The sequence below is a fragment of the Girardinichthys multiradiatus genome, chromosome 12, assembly GCF_021462225.1.
Source record: "Girardinichthys multiradiatus isolate DD_20200921_A chromosome 12, DD_fGirMul_XY1, whole genome shotgun sequence".
Classification (NCBI taxonomy): Eukaryota; Metazoa; Chordata; class Actinopteri; order Cyprinodontiformes; family Goodeidae; genus Girardinichthys; species Girardinichthys multiradiatus.
Window position 1 is genome coordinate 46,129,122 of NC_061805.1, and position 27,341 is coordinate 46,156,462.

The 27,341-nt window shown below is 39.6% G+C and overlaps 2 protein-coding genes across 4 annotated transcripts in view; one reads left to right on the plus strand and one right to left on the minus strand.

Moving 5' to 3' along the window:
- Nucleotides 1-4,247: 4,247 nt before the first annotated feature.
- Nucleotides 4,248-13,537, minus strand: fbp1a (fructose-1,6-bisphosphatase 1a). Its single transcript, XM_047381749.1, has 7 exons — nucleotides 13,249-13,537; nucleotides 12,660-12,822; nucleotides 11,533-11,625; nucleotides 9,355-9,495; nucleotides 9,112-9,249; nucleotides 8,919-9,038; nucleotides 4,248-5,026 (listed from the first exon to the last, which is right to left on the minus strand). The coding sequence occupies exons 1-7, from the start codon at nucleotides 13,416-13,418 to the stop codon at nucleotides 4,835-4,837; spliced, it is 1,017 nt and encodes a 338-aa protein (XP_047237705.1). The 5' UTR covers nucleotides 13,419-13,537; the 3' UTR covers nucleotides 4,248-4,834.
- Nucleotides 13,538-15,601: 2,064 nt separating this feature from the next.
- The window catches only part of kank1a (KN motif and ankyrin repeat domains 1a), a 52,320-nt gene continuing 40,580 nt past the window's right edge, over nucleotides 15,602-27,341 (plus strand). Inside the window, exons 1-2 of one of the 3 annotated variants that reach the window (XM_047381743.1) lie at nucleotides 15,602-15,756; nucleotides 16,081-16,377. The gene's annotated coding sequence lies outside the window, so the exon portion shown is untranslated. Of the gene's footprint in view, nucleotides 15,757-16,050; nucleotides 16,378-27,341 lie in introns of those variants that run through there. The other 2 variants (XM_047381746.1, XM_047381744.1) reach the window with 2 other exon arrangements.

Here is a 27,341-nt window from a genome sequence, read left to right on the forward strand (position 1 = left end):
TTCTTACTTCAGTGTTACTTTAAATATACAGTTTGGTGATAGAATCTGAGCACACACGCTAATGCATGGGTTTATTTGCCATTTACATAATTTCTAACTTTAAACTAAGATTTTCTGTGGTCTTCTTGGTTAAAATTCCATAAGAAACCAGAAACAGCAGCTCATTTAAGCTTTAAATGTCACAGAGCTTTAAGGACTCCATGTGACCTTTTAAATAAAGGTCAGATGGAGTCATTTAGTTTGTAGGTTGACTCCCCTGCAGAATGAAGTATCATTTAACATTTATACACAATTTTCTGCAGCTTTTTGATTTGGGAAGCAAATCTCTATCATGACGTATTCAAAGTTTTTTTTTTTTTTCACTTTGCAGTTTTATGCTCAATTTGTGTTTGCTTTACTTCCTGTTTTATTCTGTAAACCCTGAATTCATTTTATCATCAGAAATGTTAGCTCAGTGCTTGTTTGGTGCAGTCACCTGACGCTTATTTGTCATTACTGTCTTGGCAAAAAATGTACACGCTCTTTCATTTTCAGGAGTTTTAACCTATCAAGACACAATAATTTGGTCTCCAACAGGATCTAAAGTTATTAAAATCTAACCTCAATTGTACAAAATCAGACAACAGATCCCACACTGTCATTTTTCATTAAACAAAGCGGAAATGGAAAAGCTATGTGTGGAAAAATTAAGTACACCCTAGGATTTAGGATGAAGAGTAACAGCCTGGTGCTGTTAATCAAAGTCCTTAATTAATGATCATTAGACCAGAGATCATCTTTGTAAAGGTTTTGGTAGTTTGATGCTCTGGAGCATAAAGTTGTGCACTGATACAATGTCAAGGCGGAAAGACATCAGTAATGACCTTTATGAAGAAACTGTTACTGCCCATCAATCTCAGGAGGGTTTTGAAGCCATTTTCAAGCAATTTAAAGTCCACCGTTTCACTCTAAGAAAGATTATTCACAAGTGGAAAACATTTCAGACAGCTGTCAATCATAACAGGAGTGAATGCTCCAACAAATTCACCCCCATTTCTGATGGAACAGTGAAAGAAGCTGCAAAACCCCTCTATTTTAAGACTTTAGCAATCAGCATAATACCTGTTAAAACTAATGACGAATGTAAAGTTGCATCTGAATAACTACAAGACTTCTCAAACAATGCTCTTTAGACCATTGGTCCACAACCCTGGTCTTGATGGTCCACTGCCGTGTAGGCTTTAGATGTTTCCCTGCTGCTGCACAGCTGACTTAAATGATTAACACTTTTCTGCAGCAGTTGATGGCAGGCTGAGGAGGTAATGGGATCTTTTTAATCAGTTGTGCTGGAGCAGAGACATGTCTAAAACGTGCAGGACAGTGGACCCTGAGGACCAGGGTTGGGGGACCACCAGTGGTGTGTATATATATATATATATATATATATATACATACACACCACTGGTCAAAAGTTTTACAATGCCTTTCTTACTTAATGGGTCTCTTTATTTTTATGACTATTTAAATTCTCACGAGAGACAACAAACCTGTGAATGAACACACATGGATTTATGTAGTAAACAAAAAGAGTGAAATAACTACACATTTTTAGATCTTAGATTATTATAAAATAGCCACCCTTTGCTTTGATGACTGCTTTGATCTTCTGGCGTTCTCTCCCTGAGCTTCATGAGGTGGTCATCTGAAATGGTTTTCCAAAGAGTCTTGAAAAAACTTCCCAGATGTTCTTTGAAAGACGGCCAAAGGTTAATATTTCAGTCATTACAGCAAAGGGCGAGTACTTTAAGGATTCTAAAATATAACATATATAAAGTTATTTTACCATTTTTGGTTTGTTACATAATTGCATGTGTGTTCATTCACTGTTCATTCACTGCTTCATTGAGAATCTACGTACAATGTAATAGTCATAAACATAAAGAAAACCATTAAATGAGAATGGTGTTCTAAAACCTTTGACCAGTAGTAAATATATATATATATATATATATATATATATATATAGTTTTTTTCTGCACTAGCGGCCTTTATTTTGTTATTTTTCCACAGTAGGTAGGCAGGAAGTGGGGGAAGACATGCAGCATAGGTTTCCGGGGTCAGGACTCAAACCTGGGATGGCTACATTGAGGACTGATTTTGTTGGACCACTTGTTTGCTGAATATTGGACCATTTGCACGTTGCTGGACGCCACCAGGCCTCCTGGCGTTTTCGGCCATTTTGCATCCAGGACAGTCCATGCCTACAGATCCCGTCGGCCCCCGTGGCTGATAAAACAGGGGCGTCGCAGCCCTGAGGCCACCGTCAACTATATAACAGAGGTTGAGACAACCCACCATTTGGCTTCAGCTGGAGACCGTGACACGGTTATCAACATCTGAAGCATCACCTGGAGAAGAGTCCCGAGTGGATTTAATTTATTCTCTCTCGTTGGCCAACGAAGAATTCATAACTGAGGTTTCTGGAATAAGAAGGCCAGAAATCTCACTTTGCCGATCGAAGACGTGAGTTTAACACGTAACTAAAAAAAACACGGAGTTTCAAGGAGCCACCGTGTTTTATCACAAGTCGACTTTGATGGTCAGATCATATTTTCCCTTTCGCCAAGGAGGCCAGAGGACGAAGATTGACCGCTTTTCCCGAGGTTAACTGTGGACGCACAGTAACTTCCAACTTCCACCCCACTCTCTCTCAACCCCGCTCAGAAGGAAGACGACGACAAGTAAAACCCATCTTTTATTTTTTATTTCTTTCTTAGAAAGTCTGGGCAGGGTACAGGAGGTTTTAGTGCGATGAGATTCGCTATTTAATCTAATGTGTTCTGAATGATATGTGCATGTAACCTTTTTATTGAAACTTTGATGTGCCGTGTTTGAGGTCTGGAGGCCGCTGCGCTACCCAGCTTTGTGTGTGTTTTGCGGGGTTGTTGAACACCTGAGAGCAAGCGCAGGTGCGCTGTGTAACTGGACTGTTATAATAACCTCATGGTGAAATTCACCATTTTCTTTGTCTTCAACCTTACTGCTTGCTAGCTTGCCGCCAAAAGTTTTATAACCCTTTGTCTGCTCACCTCGCAGAGATGGGGGAGGTTTTATGGCTGAGTATAACTGAGTTACAGTTGGAGCTGCGCCCCAACCTCCACTCACCACCACATCCCTTTGTCATATTATCATTTTTGCCATAACTGCTGGTTTGCTTTATTTTGTTTAGTTAGATATTTTACCCCTTTTGTGTAGAACTTTGCATGTTTGAGTAGGTGAAGATTATTAAATCGGAAGAGCGAGTTGTATCAAGCTCTGATTTAATAAATATTCACATAGATAAAGAGGAGGCGTTTCTGGGTTATTTTGTGCAAGAGTGATTTGTCAGTCAAGATAAGGTTAAACGTTCCACACGTTTCGGCAGAAACGGTTGATTAAACAGTGACATCTCTGGTAATAGTTGTTAATTATTACTGAGTATTTAATGGTTGTAATTGTCAAAGTCGTTGAGCCACAATTACAACACCAGAAACATCTCTGGTCTCGATTCATAAATGAGGATTTAGGTTAAGAAATTAATTTGGTCAAATTATGATTTTTAATTATAATTGTTGATAAAGATTAATTAATCAATAATCATAATTCCCACAATTGACTCTGTATAGGATATAGGATGTCATCAAAGTTCATGTAAAAGTAGACAGACATACTTTTGGCAATTTAGTGTATGTCATCAAACCTAGAACCCTAGAATAGAAAGACACTTAATTTTTTTTTCCAAGAGTGTGCTATGCCCAGCTTTCAGTTTATTTTTATTTTTTACATATTTGGGTGTGTTTGTCTTGCGACACACTTTGTTTGCACATTATTCACTCCCACACCTGTGCAAACTTCGTCTTTCTAGATTAGTTGCTCTGCTACCTGCCTTTTGTAAACTTTATCTCACACTTCATGACAGTTTTAAAGGGAGTAAAATCCTTTGTTTTGTTTTTTTAAAAACATGTCATATTTCTGCTTTTTTTTTTTTTTTTAAAGATATTTTTTTCAGCACTAGAGGCCTTTATTTTTGATACTAGGTAGACAGGAAGAGGGGCAAAGAGAGAGGGAGACATTCAGCAAAGGTTGCCTGGTCCGGGACTCGAACCCGGGACGGCCACTTCGAGGACTATAGCCTCTATATGTGGTCGCACGCTTAACCCCTACACCAGTGTCACACCAAATATTTCTGCTTTTTGAGAGAAAACTCTGCAAAATGATGACAACACTGATTACATTTTCATAAAATCATTTTGGTTTATTTATAATCCTTTTTCCAAACAGTTATTTCACATAAAAGCATCCCGTTTTGGCACATACATTATATGTGGTAATATGCATATGAGTGGGCAGCAAAGCCTCGGTGACCCGTCTCCCTTGTCTTGTGTCATGATGTATGTTTGGATGGGTTGTACTGGAATTCTAATTTCCCCTCAATAAAGTATCTTTGAATTGAATTGAATAATGCATATTTTAGCTAATTAACGTACAGTTATAAGTAAACTGAAGAGGTAAGTCTTCATGTTAGGTTTACGCAAGTGTATTTGTGTCTGTTTTTGGCACAATATTGATCTTTGCTTATTTTTCTAAACTGCATTCCACTGAAGCTTATGGATAATGTCAGCTTATGAACTACTCAAACATCATGAGTTTTACTGCAATCACTAAAACCCGTTTTCACCCAAAAAATGTTTTGGTCTTAATGTTTTGGTCACAACAATCCTTCTAAAACACGTTTACACTCCAACCATTTCATTTACTCCTCAGCTCCTGAAAAGCACCAAGGGTTTCTTCGCTTGGAAAGCGAGTCAGCGCCACCTCACTTCTTTGCGTGCTTCTTGCAGATGGCGATGTACTCCAGGACGTCGTCGGGTGAGCCCATTGCCACGGGAGCGCGCTGATGAATGCTTTCAGGCTGGATGTCCAAGATGTTCTCAAAGCCTGTGGAGGCCATGCCGCCCGCTTGCTCTATGATGAAAGCCATGGGGTTGCACTCATACAGCAGCCGGAGCTATAAGTAAGAGAGGGAAGTTTAGTTTCCTGGGCTGATGCTAAACTATCAATAGGTGCTCTTCAATATTGGCATTTTAGAAACTGATGTCAAATATGTGGACAAATCTGTTGGCACCTCTAAATGTGAAACAATGTGTGGTAAAATGTGAAAAAAAGACTTAAAATATCTTTTTTTTTTTTTAATCACAGCAGCATAATATCTAATTGAAATATTTGGAAAAACCTAACCTTAAACTGAGTACATTTTCTTCAGTGGGGGCTTAAACTAATTGTTTGCAATAAAATCGTAGGTGGCACAATTGTTTTGCACCCTGCACAATTCCTATAAAACAAATGCAACTGAATTATATTTTTATTTTTACTTTTTGTTTCCCACGTGTATAAAGTTGATGTGATGAAGATGCACTTCTTTTTGTTTTTTGCCAATGGCCACAAGGCTGGAGGAAGACACGCTTCTGTTGCCACAGCACACAATTAGCAGGCTGGTGAACAAGGGAATGGCAGCAAAGATAGGCATCCCACCAGATATATAGAAAAAAAAACACTGGATGCAATCGAAATGCCAACCGTTTGTTTGCAAGGCATGCTGGGAAAAGGCTCTGTCTGTCCTACCATTACCAACATAAACATGCTGAATTTGTTAAACTATAAAGAGACTTTAATGGAACTGTGTGGTTTGGTCAGATGGGCCCAAGACTGGAGTTTTTTAGTAAATAATACTCAAGATGTTTCTGGTACAAAACAGAAGATAATTGCACCACATGACCACTGGTAAGTATGGTGGAGGATCCACGATGCTGCCCAGTTGGGATAAGAGTTTGTACTGGTGTACGAACCAGTACAAACTACAAATACAGGTCCTTCTCAAAATATTAGCATATTGTGATAAAGTTCATTATTTTCCATAATGTAATGATGAAAATTTAACATTCATATATTTTAGATTCATTGCACACTAACTGAAATATTTCAGGGCTTTTATTGTCTTAATACGGATGATTGTGGCATACAGCTCATGAAAACCCAAAATTCCTATCTCACAAAATTAGCATATTTCATCCGACCAATAAAAGAAAAGTGTTTTTAATACAAAAAACGTCAATCTTCAAATAATCATGTACAGTTATGCACTCAATACTTGGTCGGGAATCCTTTTGCAGAAATGACTGCTTCAATGCGGCGTGGCATGGAGGCAATCAACCTGTGGCACTGCTGAGGTCTTATGGAGGCCCAGGATGCTTCGATAGCGGCCTTTAGCTCATCCAGAGTGTTGGGTCTTGAGTCTCTCAACGTTCTCTTCACAATATCCCACAGATTCTCTATGGGGTTCAGGTCAGGAGAGTTGGCAGGCCAATTGAGCACAGTGATACCATGGTCAGTAAACCATTTACCAGTGGTTTTGGCACTGTGAGCAGGTGCCAGGTCGTGCTGAAAAATGAAATCTTCATCTCCATAAAGCTTTTCAGCAGATGGAAGCATGAAGTGCTCCAAAATCTCCTGATAGCTAGCTGCATTGACCCTGCCCTTGATAAAACACAGTGGACCAACACCAGCAGCTGATACGGCACCCCAGACCATCACTGACTGTGGGTACTTGACACTGGACTTCTGGCATTTTGTCATTTCCTTCTCCCCAGTCTTCCTCCAGACTCTGGCACCTTGATTTCCGAATGACATGCAGAATTTGCTTTCATCCGGAAAAAGTACTTTGGACCACTGAGCAACAGTCCAGTGCTGCTTCTCTGTAGCCCAGGTCAGGCGCTTCTGCCGCTGTTTCTGGTTCAAAAGTGGCTTGACCTGGGGAATGTGGCACCTGTAGCCCATTTCCTGCACACGCCTGTGCACGGTGGCTCTAGATGTTTCTACTCCAGACTCAGTCCACTGCTTCCGCAGGTCCCCCAAGGTCTGGAATCGGCCCTTCTCCACAATCTTCCTCAGGGTCCGGTCACCTCTTCTCGTTGTGCAGCGTTTTCTGCCACACTTTTTCCTTCCCACAGACTTCCCACTGAGGTGCCTTGATACAGCACTCTGGGAACAGCCTATTCGTTCAGAAATTTCTTTCTGTGTCTTACCCTCTTGCTTGAGGGTGTCAATAGTGGCCTTCTGGACAGCAGTCAGGTCGGCAGTCTTACCCATGATTGGGGTTTTGAGTGATGAACCAGGCTGGGAGTTTTAAAGGCCTCAGGAATCTTTTGCAGGTGTTTAGAGTTAACTCGTTGATTCAGATGATTAGGTTCATAGCTCGTTTAGAGACCCTTTTAATGATATGCTAATTTTGTGAGATAGAAATTTTGGGTTTTCATGAGCTGTATGCCAAAATCATCCGTATTAAGACAATAAAAGATCTGAAATATTTCAGTTAGTGTGCAATGAATCTAAAATATATGAATGTTAAATTTTCATCATGACATTATGGAAAATAATGAACTTTATCACAATATGCTAATATTTTGAGAAGGACCTGTACTTTATTAACTCGATTATTTACAAAAACAACAGTAGTCTGGCTTTTTCTTGAGTATTTTTGACATCAGGAACATGTATCCAACACTGCAAAATGAGCTCTCGTAAAGACTTAAAAGCAGGAACCGGCAGCTTTACATATTTGCACAATTTCTGACATAAAGCAGAAATGTTAAACCTCCTCAGTTGCAACACCTACATTGCAGGTTCAGTTCAGTCTTTCAGAAAATGAAGAAGGATGAGCAAAGTGAAGAAACAACGTTGCGACAGAGCTGTCATACTTTCATGTTGGTCAAGTCAAAGTCAAGACATATTGTGCAAAGGGCGTTGTGCAAATTGTTGACGGTGTCCTCTTAAAAAGGTGAGTTGCTAATGATAAAACAGGAGTGAAAAAAGGGTTGAGCTGATGTTGTGTTTTATACTTCATTTTAATATGATTAGATCAGGAAAAGTGCAATAAAAAGTTTTACTAAAGTTGAATTTGTAGAAGCTCTGCAGGATATACCTGAAAAATGTGGTGTGCTGATAACTTCGAGGGACTTTATTATGGCTGTAAATACTCTCCAACATTTCAAATGTAGAGACAAAAAACATGTTGTTTAGCTGAAAAAAGCAAGATCATAAGAAATTAAAAACTATATTTTAGAGAAATTTTCTTGATGAGACGGAGAAACAGGTTGAAAGATTTTAAGTGACATAAAATCTAATTCCTGGTTTTAGTGTTTTACAGAATAAACAGGCCATAACTGAGAAACACATATCACTGTCTTTAATATTAATAAAGCTAAATTACTTACCTGTTAATTAAACATTAAATTCAAACTTAGTTTTGTATATGTATATGATACTGCTACTTCCAAAATGATTGAGTTAAAAGCATTTGATGAAACCAAACCTTTATCCCAGACTGAAAAATCTAGAAAAATACAACCAATCTTCAAAGGACAGAAAAATACAACATTAAGATGTAATTATTTTATTTCTATTAAGAAAACTAAGTGAAAAATATTTAAGCTGATCTGAGTATCTAGGAATGTTTGAACAGTAATTCATGATTTTCTGCTTCCTTGAGGAATAAAGATAATTTGACACTGCAGCCAATTTCTCTTAGTTACAAACAAAACAAGAAAACATGCCATTTAAGTAAAACTGCTCTGTGTTTATGCTCATAAGTCAGGAAATGGCTGCAATAAATTAAGTGCTTGTGGACACTTTCCCATTTCAACAGTCAGAGGAATGGTGAAGATGTTTAAAACAAGTGAAACAGTAGAACAAGGCTGGTTGAGAACTCAAGTTAAAACCAATCCTCAGAGCTCACTGTTAGAGGACTGCAGCAATATTATTCAGCATGAAATGGTGTTAAAAATACCCTTAATTTTAAGGATTTTGCCTCATCTTTAAACAGGGTCCCATTATGTTGACCTCACCTTTCCCTTGGGGCTTTTCACATTTCCAGGGTATAAAAAGATTCCTCCATACATCAGCGTTCGGTGGACGTCTGCCACCATAGATCCAATGTAACGCGATCCGTAGGGCTCACTGCCATCCTAGAAGGACACAAAGTGGTTAGAGAAGCAAGAAGTAAAACACGAATATCTTTTAAAATATCATCAGTGTTACCTCAGGGAACTTCTTCCTCTGCAGGTACTCTGTGACAGCAGGCTCGAAATACTTTGCATAACCTTCGTTCAGACTATAAATCTTTCCCCGTTTCTTCATCTTCACGTCTCGCTCAACAAGAATGAATTCACCTATGGCCTGTTGACAGAAAGTGGAGAAGACCAGTAGTAACTATCAACAGACAACAATTTAAATAAAAAATGAACTTTTATGGGGTTTAAAAGACCCTTAAAGAATACTGACTGGGTCGAGCATGAAGCAGTTGACTCCCTGGCCGGTGGAGAGCACGATCATGGTGGCGCTTCCGTAGAGGGCGTAGCCCGCCGCCACCAGGTCTCTGCCTGGCTGTAGAGCGTCCTTCTCGCACGGCTCATCATCTGTGGTCTGAGGGAAGAGAACCAGATCCTTTGCATTACCTTGAAGGTACTGGTTAGACTGGTTCTGTTGGATTAGTAAGTGAGCAAACGTTCTTTAGGGCGGTTCTGCATGTTTCAGTAACTTTTCAGTTTATCATTGTTTATATTTGTAACTTAGTTAATAACTTAAACAGGTTAAAGAGGTGTTTGTCATCTTCAGTTGATCTTCTTCTGCTCTGGCATGCTGTACATTGCTTTTTCACATATATTACCAGCCTTTAAAATGTTATTTACAGCAAACAGAAAGCTTTAGAACAGGTATTGATGATGGCATTTAGTCAGATCTCTGGACATTGCGTTCATTTATTATTCTATTTTTGGAAGTAAAATCAAATTCTGGAAAAGGTGTCAGTTTGGTTTTTTGATTCGTATGAATCATCAAAATATCTAACTTGAAGAAGGATGAAACCATTTCAGACGAGCTTCGACTTCAACACCAAATAAATTAAATAGACATCTACAAATACAGGTTATCCCTGCAAATACTTTGTTCATAAATAAATTGTGTAAGTATTATATCTGGCACTGTCAAAATGGGCCCACTGACCACACAGGTCACACATAGAGTGATAACGTGACAAATACAGAATAACCAGAACTCAAAAATATAGAAATGTAGTATAGTTAAAGGCACAAAATAGATCGTGTGTGTCATGATTCACGTGGTTGACGCTAAACAATGGTTGAAATTTGGTTTACAGTATAATAATGATACTACAGACGGCAAAATAAAGTCATTTACAAATATCCTACAAGCTCACTGCAATTTAAACTTAAAACAAGAAGTAATAATAGGATAATAAGACAGAAAATAAATTAAATAAGATTTACCGTAACCTTCGACAAAATGAAACTTGGACAGGTAGGACGTCTTCATAAGAGGGTTTTCAGGTAAGCGACCTGTGGTGTATCATCGGTGTGCGCATTTCTACAAGGCAGGTGGCAATGGCAGCACTCAATCCCTGCATTGATTACAGAATTTGGGCGAAATACGTTCCCCTGAAATAATTTGTCCTCCTTCTATCTGTATATTGTGACTCCAGGAGGCGCTGTTCCCAGTGTCTGGCTCCATCAAAATGTCTTACATGGTGAACTAACAAAATAAAAACCATCTTTTTTTCAGTATTAAAATTAGAAAGCCACAGCCTTTTTAATTTTTGGAATCGTTGTTTTTCTTATTTAATAAAAAAAAAACCCACCTCATTATTTGTTTTTTCTCGTATTATTTTGAAATGGAAAAACTAAAGAATGAACCATACACGGATTTTCGAAAGCAAAATAAAGCACTTTCTGTTTGTTTCTTCAATTCATATGAATCAGAAAACCAAACTAACACCTTTTCAGAATTTAATTTCACGTCCAAAAATAGAATAATGAATGAACGCAAAAGTACACGGACCCTGCTGCTTATGCATTTTATGTGCTATTGAATCCTATTTAAAGTGTATTTTTTTAAATAAAATATTACTGCAATTTGATTTTTATTATTAATTATTTATTTATTGAATCCTCTTATTTTGAAAAACCTTCAAAATGTTTATAATTTATTGTTTTCCAATTAGTGAAAATATTTTTAGCTTACTATAAATCTACCACTTTATCTAATATGGGATGGGAAAAAATAATTTTTATGTCTAATGACTTAACATTAAAACTGTTTTTTAATAAATATTGTACTGCCATTAAAAATTAATAAACAGCAAAGGGACTTTTTACACTAAAACTTACAGAAGCAGCTGGTCGATGACGTTATAAAAATGCCTTGATTTTATACCCTAAAGAAACTACCATAAGTCAGCTTTAGAAAAAATTATATCAATGGAAGAAACAATATATTACAAACTTGCTTAAATCTGGACATATTTAAGACTTTATAATATTTTAAGACCCTGCAGACCCTGATAAAACCAGCAGAAATACTGATATTATATAATTTAATCTCACCTCTGTGTCTGAGTGAGGTAAAGAAGTACATCAGCGCAGGAGTTTAACACCTTGTTATTACCTTTTTATAAATGGCAAATATAGTTCCAATGGAGACGAGACAGTCGATGTTGGAGGAGCCATCCAGAGGATCAAAGCAAACGATGTATTTTCCCTGAAAAAGAAAATAAATAATACAAGAAATGACATAAAATACATCTAACAGACTTAGATTAAATCTTAATTGGATTATTGCTCGCGGCAGGATGATTTTACAGATCACATCTCAAATGCTTTTCTTCAAGGTTCAAGTAGAAGTATGAACCTCACCTCAGCCAGTCCCAGAAATAATTACATTTTAATAAAAGCTGACTCTCTAGGCATGGGCCTGTAACAAGAATCAAGGTGTACCAACTTTTAAAAACATAAGGCTCCGAAATGCTAAAATATTCCATCATATCCTTCATATGCCGTTACGTTCTTTTAATGTGATGCCACTGAATGTGAGGGATTGCACAGAGTTTTCTGTGGCAGCATAGAACATGGCATAACGCAGCACTGCCCCTCGCTTGCCTGTCGCTGCGCACTGCCTGTCAGCTGGGTGAAGGAAGGCTACTATAATCTTCCATCACAAGAAAGACAAATTCATGACATAACTTTTATTAAGGTTTAAAGCGGTTTTATAACCAAAGTTCTAACCAAACACATCCAGAAGCTCAAGTAAATAAGCAGCTAAATAAGCAGCTAATACCAGCTTTTTAAACTTGTGCTACTCTATAAACAGCACATAGACAAAAGATGTAATATTCTGTCCAATTAAAAAGCTAAAGACTACTGCATTTAGCAATTGTCCATTTTATTGTTTTGCTTGTGTTTTTGTATCCCATTTTCTATACCCGCTTATCATTGGAGGCGGGCTGGTACCTTTCTTCAGTGGTCAGGGGGTGAGACGGGGAAGCACAGGGAAAACATGCAGAAAGAGAAAGCCCAGGCTGGGATTTGAACCAATGACCATCTTCCTGCAAGTCAACTGTGCTACCAACTACCCCACGGTTCACATAAACATTTAAACTAATAATTAATATATTATAGAAGCAATAGAAATAATTGTTGCCTTTCTGCATTAAACATTGTTGAGTTAATACCATGTAATGGTTAAACTGTTTTTTTTTTTTTTACTCTAGGTTATCTCACCCGCCCAGGCCTTACCCGTTGTTCTGAGTCCACAATGATAACCTTTTCGTTCTCTTCAGAGACCAAAACGCAGGAGGTAAAAGATGACTTGAGCATGTTAATGACGAGGTCATTGGACAAAATGTCCAGCTTCTTCACCTGATCACCCGTCACATTGATGTTGCCTGCGATGCCATAACTGATAGACATAAAAAGAAAAAAAACAGTGAACTCGAGTAAAACCTTTATAAAGTAGTTATATCATATGTTTTGATGCAACAGGTGGTTCCTTTATTCTTTTTAAGGGTAGAAAATAAAATGGACCTACTGTGACACTGCATTTCCAACTAGTGACTAAGTAAAAAAAAAAAAAAAACTACAACTGCAATGATTTGAGATTATGCAAACTATAATAAAGCTGTGAAAGCAGGCAAATGGAGGCATGCGCTTCCTTATTGGTGCGCAAACAACCCGAATCTCCTGCACAGCCAGTGTGTCAACGTGGATGTGAATTGTGACATCTCAGTATCAAAACAAGAGCAAAAACCCGTGTGCACAGCGCACTAATGTGGTACTTTTATACATAAAACTGTTAGTTTCACTCGATGATGGGTGGCAAACTTACAGATGGGCGATCCCAGCTTTGCGCACAGCGCTGGAGATGGCCTTCACCGCCGTGCCCAGCGAGTTGAGCAGCGTGGTCATTTCCCCCGTGCCCTTCGCCTTCCTGCCCTCCTCCATCACGAAGCGGGTCATGGTGACCACGTTGGTGTCGAAGGTTCCCCGGTCAGACATGGTGGCAGAGGGTCCTCCTGTGGTCTGGGAGCAGAAGTTGGAGGAAACGCTGCAGGACTTAAATGCGCTGCGAGGCGGAACTCAGCGGAGAGGGAGTGAGAGATGAGGGGCCAATCCAGGGCTGCAGGAGAGGTGTGGCCCCGGTGGAAACAAACCCGCATTGTGCAAAACGTCTGGAAGAACTGATAATATCAACAGAGGAGTGTGACCAGAATAATAGAAGCTGCACAGGTTTTGGTGGCAAGAGAGTTTTCGCAAGATACCTCGTGTAGGCCTAATGTAAGGCAGGTTAACATGGAGAGTTTATGAAAAAAAAAAAACATATATTCTATGCAGTGAAAAAGTATTTACCCCTCAAAATATCTTATTTTGTGCCACCCTGCATGTGATCATCCAACAGGTTTTAAAATTAAACTTGAGATAACATGGGTAAATACAAAATGCAGTTTTTAAATGAAAATTGCATTTATTAATGGAAGCTATCCAAATCAACCCAGCCTGGTCTTAAAAAGTTGTTGCCACCCTTGGCGGCAACAGTTGCCTTCAAGCTTTAGCATTACCTGTGAATGAGTCTTTTACATCGCTGTGTGGGAACCTTGGTCTACTCTTCTTTGCAGAATTGTTTTATTTTGGAGGATTTTTGAGCATCAGCAGCCTCTTTAATGCAATGCCACAGTATCTCAATAGGATTTAAGTCTGGACTTTGACTAGGCAACTTCATAACCTTTGTACATTCACTTGTTTTTTGAGTAATTTAGAGGTGGGCTTGCTGATGTGCTTCTGATTGTGGCCCCACACCATCACACTAATACCACCATGTTCGACTGTTGGTATGATGTTCGATTTCTAGAATGTTGGGTAAGTTTTAAGCCAGGTGTAACAGGAAGTTTATCTTTTGTGCAAATGTGAGATGTGTTTTTTTGTAGTCAGCACTGTTTTTGGCCCCATGGACGCTTTTTTTATCCAGTCTCTTTTTATTGTTGAATCATAACTGACCAACTGAGACAGGAAAGATCTGCAATATGAACTATTTGCAAGGGTGTTAAAATTAAATTAAAAAAACAACTGAAAATGGGCAATCATCGGGTCTTTCTGCATAATAATAATAATAATTCATATAATATTGTCAACACAACTCAAAATGCATTATTTAACAGAAGGGTTTTGTATCCTAATTAAATAAATGTACTCAAATTGAAGGCGTTGAACCCGTCTTTGTGTAAGGCAACAATCGTAACAATTATCAGATAAAAAAATTAAAAAAAATTTAATTTTGCATATATTTTTTAACGGATCTATCCATGACTCAAACGCAGCCTTGGAATGACAACATAGTTTAGTGTTGTTTCTGAGCAAAGACAGCTAGGATGAAAAAAACTGTAGCCTGATTGATGAGTAAGACTGTCTGTTGTATGCTGCAGAGAAATCAATCAATCAAAAAATATATTTATAAATCTACAGGTGATACAATGCAGTCAGAAAAACATTTTATGTCATCAATCGGATGATTGCGTATCGCTAATTAGATTAATCTGGAAATACATGAACATTTATTTCAACAAATGTAAATGATATTTGATGGATGAGTCATGCAGCAATCATTTACAACCACTAGGAAACGTGTAATTTTTAAATTGTAAAAAACGATTATTAAAGACATCATGTGACGGCATTCGTGTACATTCATAGTTACTGGTTGCAGAAAGAGCTCAGAAATAATTCTGCTAAACGTAGAAACTAGAATCAAAACGAATTACCCCTTAAGCTGAGTTTCATGTTAGCCTACTCAATAAAAAAAAACTTTAAGAAAACTTAAAATCAAATAAATAACACGATCTGGCTTTTGAACTCAGTGTAAAATAAAAATAAAACAAATACTTAAACTGTTAAATAACTGTCAGCATATTTATAAAAAGCTGTTCAAGGTTTTTGTTTTCTAAATTCAAACGAAGGTAAAATAAAACTTCCACAAGGTGGCACTCTGGATCTATTTTACCTCAGGACGCTGACTGCTACTTCTGCTGTGTTGCTTCAGTAGAATGGATTTTAAATGTATCTTTAAAATAATTAGCATTCATATGTTGTACGTTTTCGAACCACTCAACGTTTACTTTGGGAGGATTATTTAATTTTTACAGGGATGGCGGAAGAAAATCGTTATAATTACTCCCAGGAGGGAGTTCTGTCCGGAAAATGGCAAACATTGATATCAATCCGCCCAAAAAAAAAAAAAAAATCGTCCGGTCGAAAGAAGTTTAATATTCTAAAACTGTATTATTTTGCGGAGGAGAAACGTCTCCTACGGTGTCCGTTTTGTCATTTATTACCTCTGATAAAGGTAGGCAAACCCTGTCTTCTTTCTAGTTTGTTTTATTTAATTACTCTTTTTAAAAAGGCACTACACTTTCTACCTTCCGTTAAACATGTTGAAGGTACTTTAAACCATCTCGCTCAGCGTTTATTGAGTTAGCTTAAACATTACAAGTTACCGAAACGGATCACTTGATACGGTATTTGAGGAGTTGTTTAACAGTTAAACCGGAGGACACTAGTTAATATCCGAGTAGTTCGGTTAAGCTCATCAAGGCCCAGTCAGTAAAAGTAGGCCAAGCTGTGGGCAGGTAAGCTACACCTGTTAGTGACTGACTGACCTTCATTACAGCGCCGACCGTACCCAGCCGAGCAGCCACTGCGCATGAGCGTGGGTCACCTCGCCTCTGAGCCGCGGGAGCGGACAGTACAAAGCTGCTGGTTCTGCTGCAGATGGGACGTGTTCTGTGCGACCGGGATAAACTTTAACCCTGTTCGGGTCTGTGGGAAGTTATTGTGTGACCCAGAAGATTGACTCATTGAAGAACTGGAACTCAAAGACGGCTTGTGGAGTTAGCAGGGAAGTGGAGGTGAATTCAAGTCCAAAGAAGAAGAGCAGCGTGGGAGACACTTGGAAACTTGGCGTCTGGTGAGTTTAAGGCGATTTTTTGTGAACACGTAAACTTTTTTAATTTAATGTAACAATGTTTTGGTGCTTACGTCTGCGACTTTTTTGGTTTAATTACTTTAAGTGTAGTTTCTAATCAAAGTGGTCGAGCAGGGAGCAAACCAGACCAGAAAATCTCATGAAGCGCTGCTGGTTAAGCAGGATTATGTTTAAAGTCATATGGTGTTTGTCGCACTTGCCTTTCCTATTGGTCTGTTTTCCTTCCGGTCAAACAAGCTTCACTGCAGGTGTCATACACATGTTTTTCAAGTACTCGTGAACGGACCGGACTTTGAGCTGCAAGAGCAGGAAAATTGGGTGTCCTTGTAGAGACCTTTTCTCTCTAGAGATGCACCGATCAGGGTTTTTCTTCACCAATTCCAATTTTCCCGTCTCCTGTAATGTCTGACCTAACAATACATGTTTTGACCGATTTCTTTTTTCTTTTGTTTTCTAAAGATCACAATAAATATAAACCAGTTTGAGATTCCCGTGGTATGATAACCTAAATCCATAAAAGGTATGAAAAAAGTCGGTAACAAAGAGCAACCTTGGCGTAGTCCAAGGTTGTAGAGCTGGTCCAGTGTTCCACGGCCAGGACGAGCACTTCATTGCTCTTCCTGAATCCAAGGTTTGACTATCCGATGGACCCTCCTCTCCAGAACTCCCGAATAGACCTTATCAGGGAGGCTTAAGAGTGTGACTCCCCCTGTAGTTGGAACACAATCTATGGTCCCCCTTTTTGAATTGGGGGACCACCACCCTGGTGGAACTGGATTGGCAGAACCACCGATGTACACGCGATGCTACAGAGTCGCGTTAACCAACACAACCCAACAACATCTAGAGCCTTAAGATACTCCAGGCGAATCTCATCCACCTTACCACCGAGGAGCTTATTAATCATCTCCGTGACCTCAGCACCAGATATTGGAGAGCCTGCCCCAAGGTCCCCAGGCTCCGCTTCCTCAATGGAAGACGTGCCGGTGGGATTGAGGAGGTCTTCGAAGTACTCCGCCCACCGACACACAACGTCCTGAGTTGAGGTCAGCAGCACACCCTCCCCACTGTAAACAGTGTTGGTGGTGTATCTCCTTCTTCAGCCTGACAGCATCCTTCACCACTGGTATCCACCAGCAGGTTCGAGGATTGTGTTTATTGACCAAAAACGGTTGGAGTTCATTTGCATTCAGGCCACTGTGGTAGTGGATTAATTCAGATTTTGTAGTATTTGACCTGCCGATTCCAATATCTGACTGGTTGATTGGTGCATCTCTACTGTTTAAAGTACACAGTGACTTTCTCTAACGTAATGCTGTAATCTTTATTCCTAAATGGCTCATTCTTCTTTGTATAATTATTTTTTTCTGGTGTACGCCTTGGGGCCACAATCAGTTCTCACCTGAAGCCCAAGAAGGCCAACATTTCTTTCCTTTCAGCACTTTGATTTTCTCCGCCTCCTCCTCACATTCTTTAATACAGTGCAGTGATTGACCCTCTTACAAAAGCTCCTTTTATGGGACGCTGAAAGGGTCTGTCATCGACTTTAAAATGTTGCATATGGGTGTAAATGAAGCCACTGTTGTTCATATCTGGTATCCAGACAGTCCAACTTGCTGCTCAGTTTCTCTTACAGCAGTTGTGATGCACTGCTGAGTGGATGCGGACCTTGATGGGGGTCCCTATTGTTCTGGTGAATGACTGGGGTCAACCAAAGGGCTCCACATCTTCTCCCTCAGAAGCTTTTCCACCTTTTCTTCAGGGGTGATCTCTGAATTGATATGGGAAAGGGGTAGATTATGAGCATTGTGAAAGCAGTCTAAAGGGATTCTCCAGCTTTCATTGTGGCACTTTGGGCATCTACCTGAACTCAGATCTCTACACCAGAGAATAAGAAGCACAGTTTTACAGCCGGGCATTTATCTCAGAGGCTAAACAAAGCGTTCTTTGAACATAAAAGGGGCTTTGGTTACTGAGGTGACATTTAGTTTATTATCTTATTCTTGTGTTAAATTGATCTGCAGACTTTCATTTGAGTTCACTGATCAACTCTTCTAAACAAAACGTTAAATAACTTTTTGAGCATTAATTTGTAGCTTGTTTTTTTTTTTTTTTTAGCTACAGCCTTAAGAGGATGAATTTTATGTAAGGACCTGCAGAATAAATTTGCTCACATGGACAAAAGGATTTTCTATAAACCTTAAGAATATTAAGTCATGTAGTGATCTGTTGGGTCAATGTATAGCAAATTGTACAAAAACTAAACAGTGTATTTAGTGTTTCGGCTACTTAAATTGATTGAGTTTGAAGTTCATGTTGTATGTAGAGATGCAACGTTCTGAGATTTTCGGCCGTTTTAATCATACCCAGACCACTTTTAATATGTGGTTCGGCAGAGACGGGAAGTGGCAACATCCAATGTAAACAAGCGACGAAACAAGCATGGCGGACACCATTTACTCAACTCCAGAGGCGATACACACGCACAGCATGTGTGGCATTCATATTTGCTTCCATAAGCAAAGATTGCTTTGTGTTTAGCCATGTATTCTGCTGCACATTCAGTGGACTCTGATGGGGAATTTACCATATAATTTAAATCTCAGCACAAATAAGTCAGTATTGAGGATTAAGACCTGAATAGTTTAAGATTTCCAAAAGGCTGCCAGCATTTCCGAATCCAGTGTGCACCCTGACGAAGACTGAAAGGTCAAGAAGTTAAAACAAGTCAGCTTTGTTGTAATACTGCTTCCAAAAAGTTGGTGAAAGTTTTTTGTCTATTTTTGCTTTAGCAGCCAGAAGGAATGGCTGACATGGCATGTAATAGCTTTCCTAAATGTTTATTTGTTTTTGCACAGCCTGATTTCATTTTCTTGAACAGAAGATGTCTAGTTTTTTCACTCAGTATCAACTTCCACACCACAGAGTGTTGTAACCTGGTATTGTTCAGAAATGGTGCATTTACTGATCAGGAATGGATTGGGTTTTTCATGCACTCGGTCATCACTCAGGACAGATCAAGCTGCAGATTTGCTCATTCCGGTTACTAGCTGGTTTCCCTATGCATCTCCAGGTGTAATTGACTCTTGGTCAGTACCCATGTTTGCCAAATCATACCCGCGTGAAAACTAACTGTTTCATACCTGTGTGCATATCTGTTCCTTTTTGTGATATATTTTTGATGAACTATGAGAGAAAAGTTCATTATAATGTTTAAATTTCCCTCAACATTTAATTGTACACCCTTTTTTATTACACTCTGTTTCCATTGATTGTGGTTCTGTTCCCCATCTGGGTCAGTTGACCCTAATCAAACCAAAGTCCAGTGGAAGACGGTTTCCTTTTGTTTCTAAATAAGTCAGGGTGTGAATGAACCAAAACTGCAGGAGTGAGTGTGAGTTATTAAAAATTACAAACCCTTCTAGCATTTCTAAGCTGTTGCTTCTTTATAGTGTAACAAGTTTAGCACCAACAGTGTAACTTGTGCACTTTTTGCAACACGATGCAAAGCAATTCTCAGCAGCTCACTGGTGTTCCGCTCAATCAAAAGCAGATCTAGTGTAAGTTCAGCCTGGTTTCAAGTCGACCTCTTCAGGTCGGTCACGCAGCCTCTGTGTGGACATATGGCCGCCGCAGTCTCTCATTTAACACTTTAGTGAGACGACCCTCCTGTCCCCAACATCAAAGCAGGGTCTCCCAGCTCAGATGTGCCCCCCACCTCCCATCACCTCCTTGTGATTAGTCTCCCATTCCTCCAGTTTCTGGTTTAGACCAAATGACTTCCACACCACACGGCTCTTGTTACTTTGCTTTTCTTGCGGGTGTGCAGCTTTTGTAATTGCAGTTTTGGCTGAACATCTGCACATACCTCTGCTGTATTTTTGCTCTTGCTGCACAATTTTTGTGCTGTGAATGATACTATTTGTACTATTTCTCGCAACCATCTGTCCTTGTGTGTTCTTTTTCTTTAGAGCTTCACTCACTGGAAGCACTCTTACTGGTTTGCCTGGAGGTGAAGGGAGTTGTTACAGCTGCTTGGGGTTTGAAAGTGTGGGATGAAGACCCACATAAGCCTCGTGGACTGCCCTGTTATTACGTGATCCTGTTAGATGTTAGAGTTCCCCCTGCAGAAACTGAAGCCCTCAAATATACAAAGTTGCTGTTTGAAGCAGTATCTAATAGGAAATGGCCATAAGTAGCCTCTTAGCTTGAACTATAAAAAAACCTGAAATATCAGAGCATGCAGAAAGCAGATTAAAAATGGAGAACTTGCTGTATTCAACACAAATACAAAAGAGAAGTCAAGCCTCTGGGAATCCTCCTAAGAGATTTCCAGTAACCTGGGATAGCTGCCAACACAGCACCACACTGTTTGCAAATTTGAGAGGAAGTCATTACTGGAGTGATCAAAGCTCTGGCAGAACTGTTCAGAAAACCTGTTGAGTTTTCTAGACTTACAAGCTTACCAGAGTTACACCAGTCAGAGGTACGAATCAGAAGAATCTGTTTAAAATTTTATGTAGACTGCTTATTCTGAAGTCTTGACTATGACCAGTCAGCAGCCTGGTACAGAACATACAGTTGAGCTTTTTGTTTGGGTTGCAAAATTCTGTTAGCTCTGACAACTTGATTTTCTCTGTTTCTTCTACTTGAATGCTTTTCTTCGTGCAGAAGCTGCCAGGTTGTTGACGGTAGACATCATCCCTTGCCTTTTAAGGAGGGTAGACTTGATGCCCTGCAACTGATTAGCAGCTTAACTTCAAAACAATTAACTGAAACCCCCAAAAACAAGGTTAGGGTTAATCCAAGACTGCTGTTGTTATTGTGTGGGACCAGGATGGACAGGCTTACCTTTGTGTGATTCGAACAGTTTGGAGAGCTGTTGTCTGATGCATTACTGCGGGCCGCAGCTTGTGTGAGGAGGAAAGCTGTGGCGGTGAACATAAATAAGATGAAGGAATTGCTCTCTGTTGCTCGGATTAACCCTGCTTAAACCTTGAAGTGCGCTTCACAAAGATGTTTTGTTTCCTGGTATGTTAATCTCTTTCATCAATTCTTCCTCTTAGTGATTGTGCACTCCGTCTTTTTTATACATAATGAACAGTTCAATGAAATTTAAATGTTCATACTTTTGTCGCGTCATTAATGTTTTTAGCAGTTCCTGTGATTTATTTATAATTGATACACAAAATGTGAAAAGGACTGTATGTGAACTAATGTCGTACTTTCATGACTTCAGTTGGATTTAATAGGATGATTTCCGTGAATGAAGGTAATTGCACACTGGAACGACGAACTAAAGACACGCTGCTTAATGAGGCTTGGTAGGAAGGATTGTTTAGACTTTTTCAACAGAATAGGGGGAGTGGCAGAAAAACTGTGGTCAAACGGGGAACATGAAGGTGCTCTGTTGTCTTTCATTGCCTTACACACGGTTCCAGCAGAGAGATTATGTAATTAAGTTTAGGTAAACAGTGAGTCCCGCATTTAGACTTTTCAGAGGCATATTTGAGGAAATTTGTGTAATTATTTTTAGGCAAGAGTACAGTGCAACGCAAAAGTAGCAACTATCCTTAAAAATGTTCACATTTTGTCATGTAATAACCGCATACGTAAGTATTTATGTGAGAGGCCAAACAAAGTGTAAAGTGGAAGGAAAACAATACAGATTTTTAAAACTTGTTTTTTAAATTTATGTAAATACATTTTTATTCAGTTCCCCATAGTCAGTAGACTGTAGAACCACCTTCCACTGCGTCTGCTGCTAAAGCCTGGGTTTCTTGACTAATTTTCTTTGAACTCAGCTTCGGTCAGATTGGATGGGGAACGTTGGCAAACAGAAGTCCTGTAATGGAAATAGGTCTGGACTTTGACTGAGCCATTCTAACACACGCAAATGCTTTGGTCTAAACCATCACATTGTAGATCTGGGTGTATGTTTAGGGTCGGTGTATCAGGACTCCTGACGGAAGGAGAACTTTTGCCCCAGTGTGAAGACTTGCAGATTGCAACAGGTTTTCTTCGAGGATTGCCCTGTTCTCAGCTCCATGCATCTTCCCACCAACATTGACCAGCTTCCCTGTCCCTTCTGAACAAATGCATCCCCACAGGATAATTCTGCCACCACCATATATTTCCTTGAAGTTGGTGTTTAGGGTATGGTGCAATGCTAGTTTCTCACCCAACTTGGTGTTTTGTAGGAAGGTAGGTCAAAAAGTTTAGTTTCATTCTTCTTTGAAGAATGTCTTTCTTCTTTGCACTCTACCGTAAAAGCCAGACTTTCTTCAAAGATCTTGCCTGTAATTGTCCTGTCGGCAGGTTTTCCCTCCTGAGCCGTTGGTCTTTGCAGCTCCTCTGGAGTTACTCTGGGCCTCTTGGCTGCTTCTCCTTAAGTGGCCACTCAGTACTGGTGGACAGCCATGTCTTGGTAGGTTGGCAGCAGTGCTATACTCTTTTCATTTACCACAGAGGGATTAACAGAGCTAGGATAGATGTTCATAGCTTGGTATTAGGGATATATCCATTTGAAAATTTTGGGCTGATATCAGATATTAATACTGCTGTTATGGCTGATAACCAATATATACTGATATTATATACATTTCCCTACCCTTTTGACACAGTGGAAAAAACGACAACACTGCTGACATCGCTTCTCTGCTTCAGATGAACATCCCTTAATCATCACTGTCACAGAGGATGTCAGTTTCTGGAAACATCTGACTTGAGTGCCAGACCTGCTGACTGAAATGTAACATTTTTTTTTTTTTTATAATCCAACCTGTTAACTTTAGGTCAAACAAGGCAGGTGTAGAGAGAATTAAGTGCAGACAAGATACAGTGATGATCCTCCAGGTATGCGGGCATGCACAGACTATGTCAAGTTTTAGCATTCCACAGAAAGGCTGAGCTTCATCAAAGGCCAAACTCTGCAGTCTGCTTTGGGAGAGCTAACTTGCCATGGTTGGGTTAATTGGGTACATTTTAATAAGTTTCTAACATATGTCCTCAAGGTTGCAGATTTTTTAAAACCTTCACCTGGATCTGACATATAACTCATAAAGTCTGCTTATGATTTTTTTTTTTCCACCTCAACTTCAGCACAACTATGTAGGGTCAAAAATACTTTGTGGGATACTTTTTGACGCACTCATCTACTTGTAAATATGTGTTCTATAGAGCTTGATAAACACGAATCCTTGTATTTATCGCATACAAGGGTTCATGGATCAGTTTGCATATTTGAAAACACTTGCAGAGGTCTTGTTGCCTTTAGCCGAAGAGGAAATACCTTTTGAAATGGGTGATTCAACATAACAACGACCCCAAACACACCAGTAAGGGAGCAGCATCTTGGTTCCAGACCAAAATCTAATGTACTTTTACCAGTAGACTCCACCGCTTACTGTGCTGCACACTCCTGCTTAATCCAGACCTTCATCGTTATTATATCGGAGCTGTGTCTTCTGCCATAGAAGCGACTGTTTACAGCACAGAAAACCTCAGAGCCGCGTGGCCCATAGTTACCAGTCTCCTCATGTTACAGCCTCCCTCTCTCACACGCTGGTATTGTCAGGTTACTGTGCGTCTGTGTGTTTTTGTGAGGTTTTGCTGCAGTTGGCTGCAGCTCTGGTTCGTCAGGAAGCGCGCTGTGACGTCCTCACGTTAATCCCTCGTTCTTCTCTGAGATATTGGTTGGCTGTCCAAGTTGTAGCAGTGTTAGATGGACTGTTAAAGCTTTGAGACTCTACAGATCTGAGGGAGGTGAGTCTGAATTGTGTTGAGTCTAAGGGAGTGGCAGTTTTTACCAAAGATGGCCTTGGATTGAAGTGTTTAGTGTTAATCATAATTTCACATTTTATCACTTGAAATAACAGTAAGACAAATGAACTTGCTATGTAGATGGCACTCGATGTTCTAGATAGTTTATCAATGAGAATGATTACATCCATACCAGTACTCTGTTTTTGGCTGAATGTTTTAATCATGAATGCTTTTAAATCATCCTGAGATGCAGAAGCTTTTAACGTACTAACCTGAGTGCTTTTTGGTAAGCTAGGGTTGTGGTTAGAGGCGCACAATATATCAAATCACCCAATCATTATCGCAATATCAGTGCGTGTAATAATGCAGTCGCAGAGGACTGTTTGGATGCAATATTTGGTGGCAATATGCAGTATGACTATCTGCATATCTATAGTATATTGAGCCCTTTGAATGGAGTATTTCTTTTTCAGTGGTGGAGATGCAAGAGCCCATGAAGAGTGGTCAAAACTGAAAATTGTCTGGAAAATGAGGGTTAATCCTATTATTTCAATTTTCAGCAACAGTATTGCAATAAAATATTGTGCTGAAATCATGCAGCTCTAGTTCTGGTGCATGGAAACTTTCCACAAACAGCTAGTTGGATGCTGTTTTTAAATTGCATCTGGATGGATGGATGGATCCAGATGTCTCAAGATTTATACAGGCATGGTTTATGACTTGTAAATAGTAAAATTATATTCCGGTTTGTCCTGCTCCAGTAATTGTGGTCCTTAATATTATTGTAGTTGCTCTTGCAGTTTTATAACTTTCCCTGTACTACCTCAGCGAAAACCTTCTAATTTCCCCTGGTCCCATGGCCAATCAGTGAACAGTCTGTTAACGCCACATGTAGTCCCTACTCAGCCCCGAGTGGAGTGGAGATGGGCTAAATGGAGCCAGTGGAAAAGGGGCAATGGATGAATGTTGGAGGGATCTGGGGACTAAAATGCGGCATTCAGGTACAGCTTGGACACACGGATGTCAAAATATTAAAACAACTCTGAAGTGATTTAATCATGTTTTATTCTCAAATATGGGCACAGTCTTAATTTAAAAATTGATAATCTGGAAGTGGTTGTGTTTTATAATCTGTCTATCCAGGAATGGGCTATGCTTGCTTATACTGCTTTATTCATTGAAATTCAACCAAATCTCCAGTCAATCCTATACCTTACACCTTTTTAAGTTTTAAAACATAATAAAATCAAATTAATTTCAGAAATTAAAAAATGATTCTTTGTTTACTGCTGAACAAGGCTTGTATTTTTTTCTTAAATAAAGTGTACCGAAAAGAAAACATACCCAACCGTGATTTGTTTTAGTTTCTTAACATCGGAATATATACCGAACTGTCAGTGCCAAATCTAAACCATCTACACGCTGTCCCAGGTCGACTGCCCTCTTGCGTGTCGGCACTGTTTGACTTTCATTTGAAAGCTGCTGAATAAGGAAGTAATTCTGCACACGTTTTAACTTCCTAGTGGAAGTAATTAACTCTGTCTCCGGACCCACAAACTGTGATGTCTTTACCAGATCGTAGCAGTCATTTCCAAACAGGTCACTATGGAATCAACAAGAGAAGGCATGGGTGTCGGATCCACAGCAGATCTTTATGACACAACACTGGACTACTAGTAAAATTGAAGAATTTACAATGTTTGCCTTAGTTTGGTGACTGCTTCTTATAATTAAACCGCTGAAGGCCACTGCTAGTGCAGTTCAATCATACGGAGTTACTACAGTGAACTCCGAAAGCAAAGGGAATGCATGGTTTCAGCCCTAAGGTGTTTCATAACTCATGCCTTTGGCCACATGCGTTTGATTCTCCGTGCAAGCATTGTCCCAGAGAGGTCTGGCTGTTTCTCAGTGAACTGCTGCAGTAAATTATTTCCTCCTGTGGTTGGGGCAGATTTGTTTACCACAGAGATTGACTCCCTGGTGACACCATCGGTCTTGTCTGCTCTGGTAAAAGCTTCTGTGCACATAAAGTCCTGCTGTCTGCTCAACACATGGGAGGCTGCAATTCAACATCACAGACTAATTTTGGTTCTAAAAAATTCTCTTGGAAACATCATGAGCCCACAGAGTGATCAAAGTCTTATTGGGTTGGAGCTTTTTGCTGGTTTTGCTTGTGAAGTGTGAAGACCTTTTTAGTTCGGTGTTTAGCGTTCTATGACTTTAGCCCTCATCCCTGAGCTGTTGTGGACTGGTAATGGCCCGACATCCTCTCCGGTTTCAGTTTCCACAAAGTGAAAGACGGGTCGCCATGGTAACACTGTCCACAGGTTCGCTGTACCAGCCCACGTTCAGCTTTGAAGGACTGATCCAGGAGGTGGCCAGAGTTGGGTTTTTATTTTTATTGATAATTATCAGATTTTCCTGTTTTTTTTTTTTTTTTTTTAACTGTTAAAGCTTTTGCAAAACACACCCCAGTATTCAGGACCTCCATGTACATTAAAAAGCTTGTGACATTATCCTATTACTGCATATAGTTAAGGGCTGCGTGGCATTAGAAAATCTTACAATGGCAAAATCAGGTGCGATAAATATGCCGAATTTCTCTTTTTCCTTCCATTCTCCTCCAGTCTTCCCTCTGTGACCTTTTAACTTCTGAGTCTTTCTGTTGCTAACAGCCTCCAAACTGAGGAGTGTTGTTGGTAGAGCTGGGTACGATGCAGTAATGAACCAACCTTTTGTCTAAATTCACTGTTGGAGAATAGTTTTGAATTCTTCGTTTTCCAACTAACCAACTACAAATCACGGCCGGCAGTGTCAAATTGTCCGAATCTGGTCACCAGCTTATTTCTCAGCATCTCTGGTACATGATATTTGACGGTAGCAGTTTTTCTTCTGCCTCTTTGTTGCTACAGCCTTCATCCCCTCCTGTCCTCTTTAGACATTTTGCATATTCAGTGACATCTGCCACCAAAGCTTTCTGCTGGCAGACACTGATTGTTCCCATCTATCTAGTGAGGCTGAAATAATAGCAGAGCACAGGCCACCACTCAAGTCAATATTTGTTCACGGACAGCGCCTGCTGTGCAGGAGCCGACTCTGTTTTAGTGAAGGTTAGTGATGGTAGAATTTATTTACACTGAAAACACTTCACAAGGTCAAACTAATTTTAGACATGACTCATG

What these genes read in the sequence shown, in the direction of transcription:
- fbp1a (XM_047381749.1), bottom strand. Translation starts at nt 13,418, where the DNA reads ATGTCTGACCGGGGAACCTTCGACACCAACGTGGTCACCATGACCCGC. An exon ending in TTGTGGACTCAGAACAACGG is followed by an intron (nt 11,626 to 12,659) that starts GTAAGGCCTGGG and finishes TTTCTTTTTCAG; the next exon opens with GGAAAATACATCGTTTGCTT. An exon ending in ACTGCTTCATGCTCGACCCA is followed by an intron (nt 9,250 to 9,354) that starts GTCAGTATTCTT and finishes TTCTGTCAACAG; the next exon opens with GCCATAGGTGAATTCATTCT.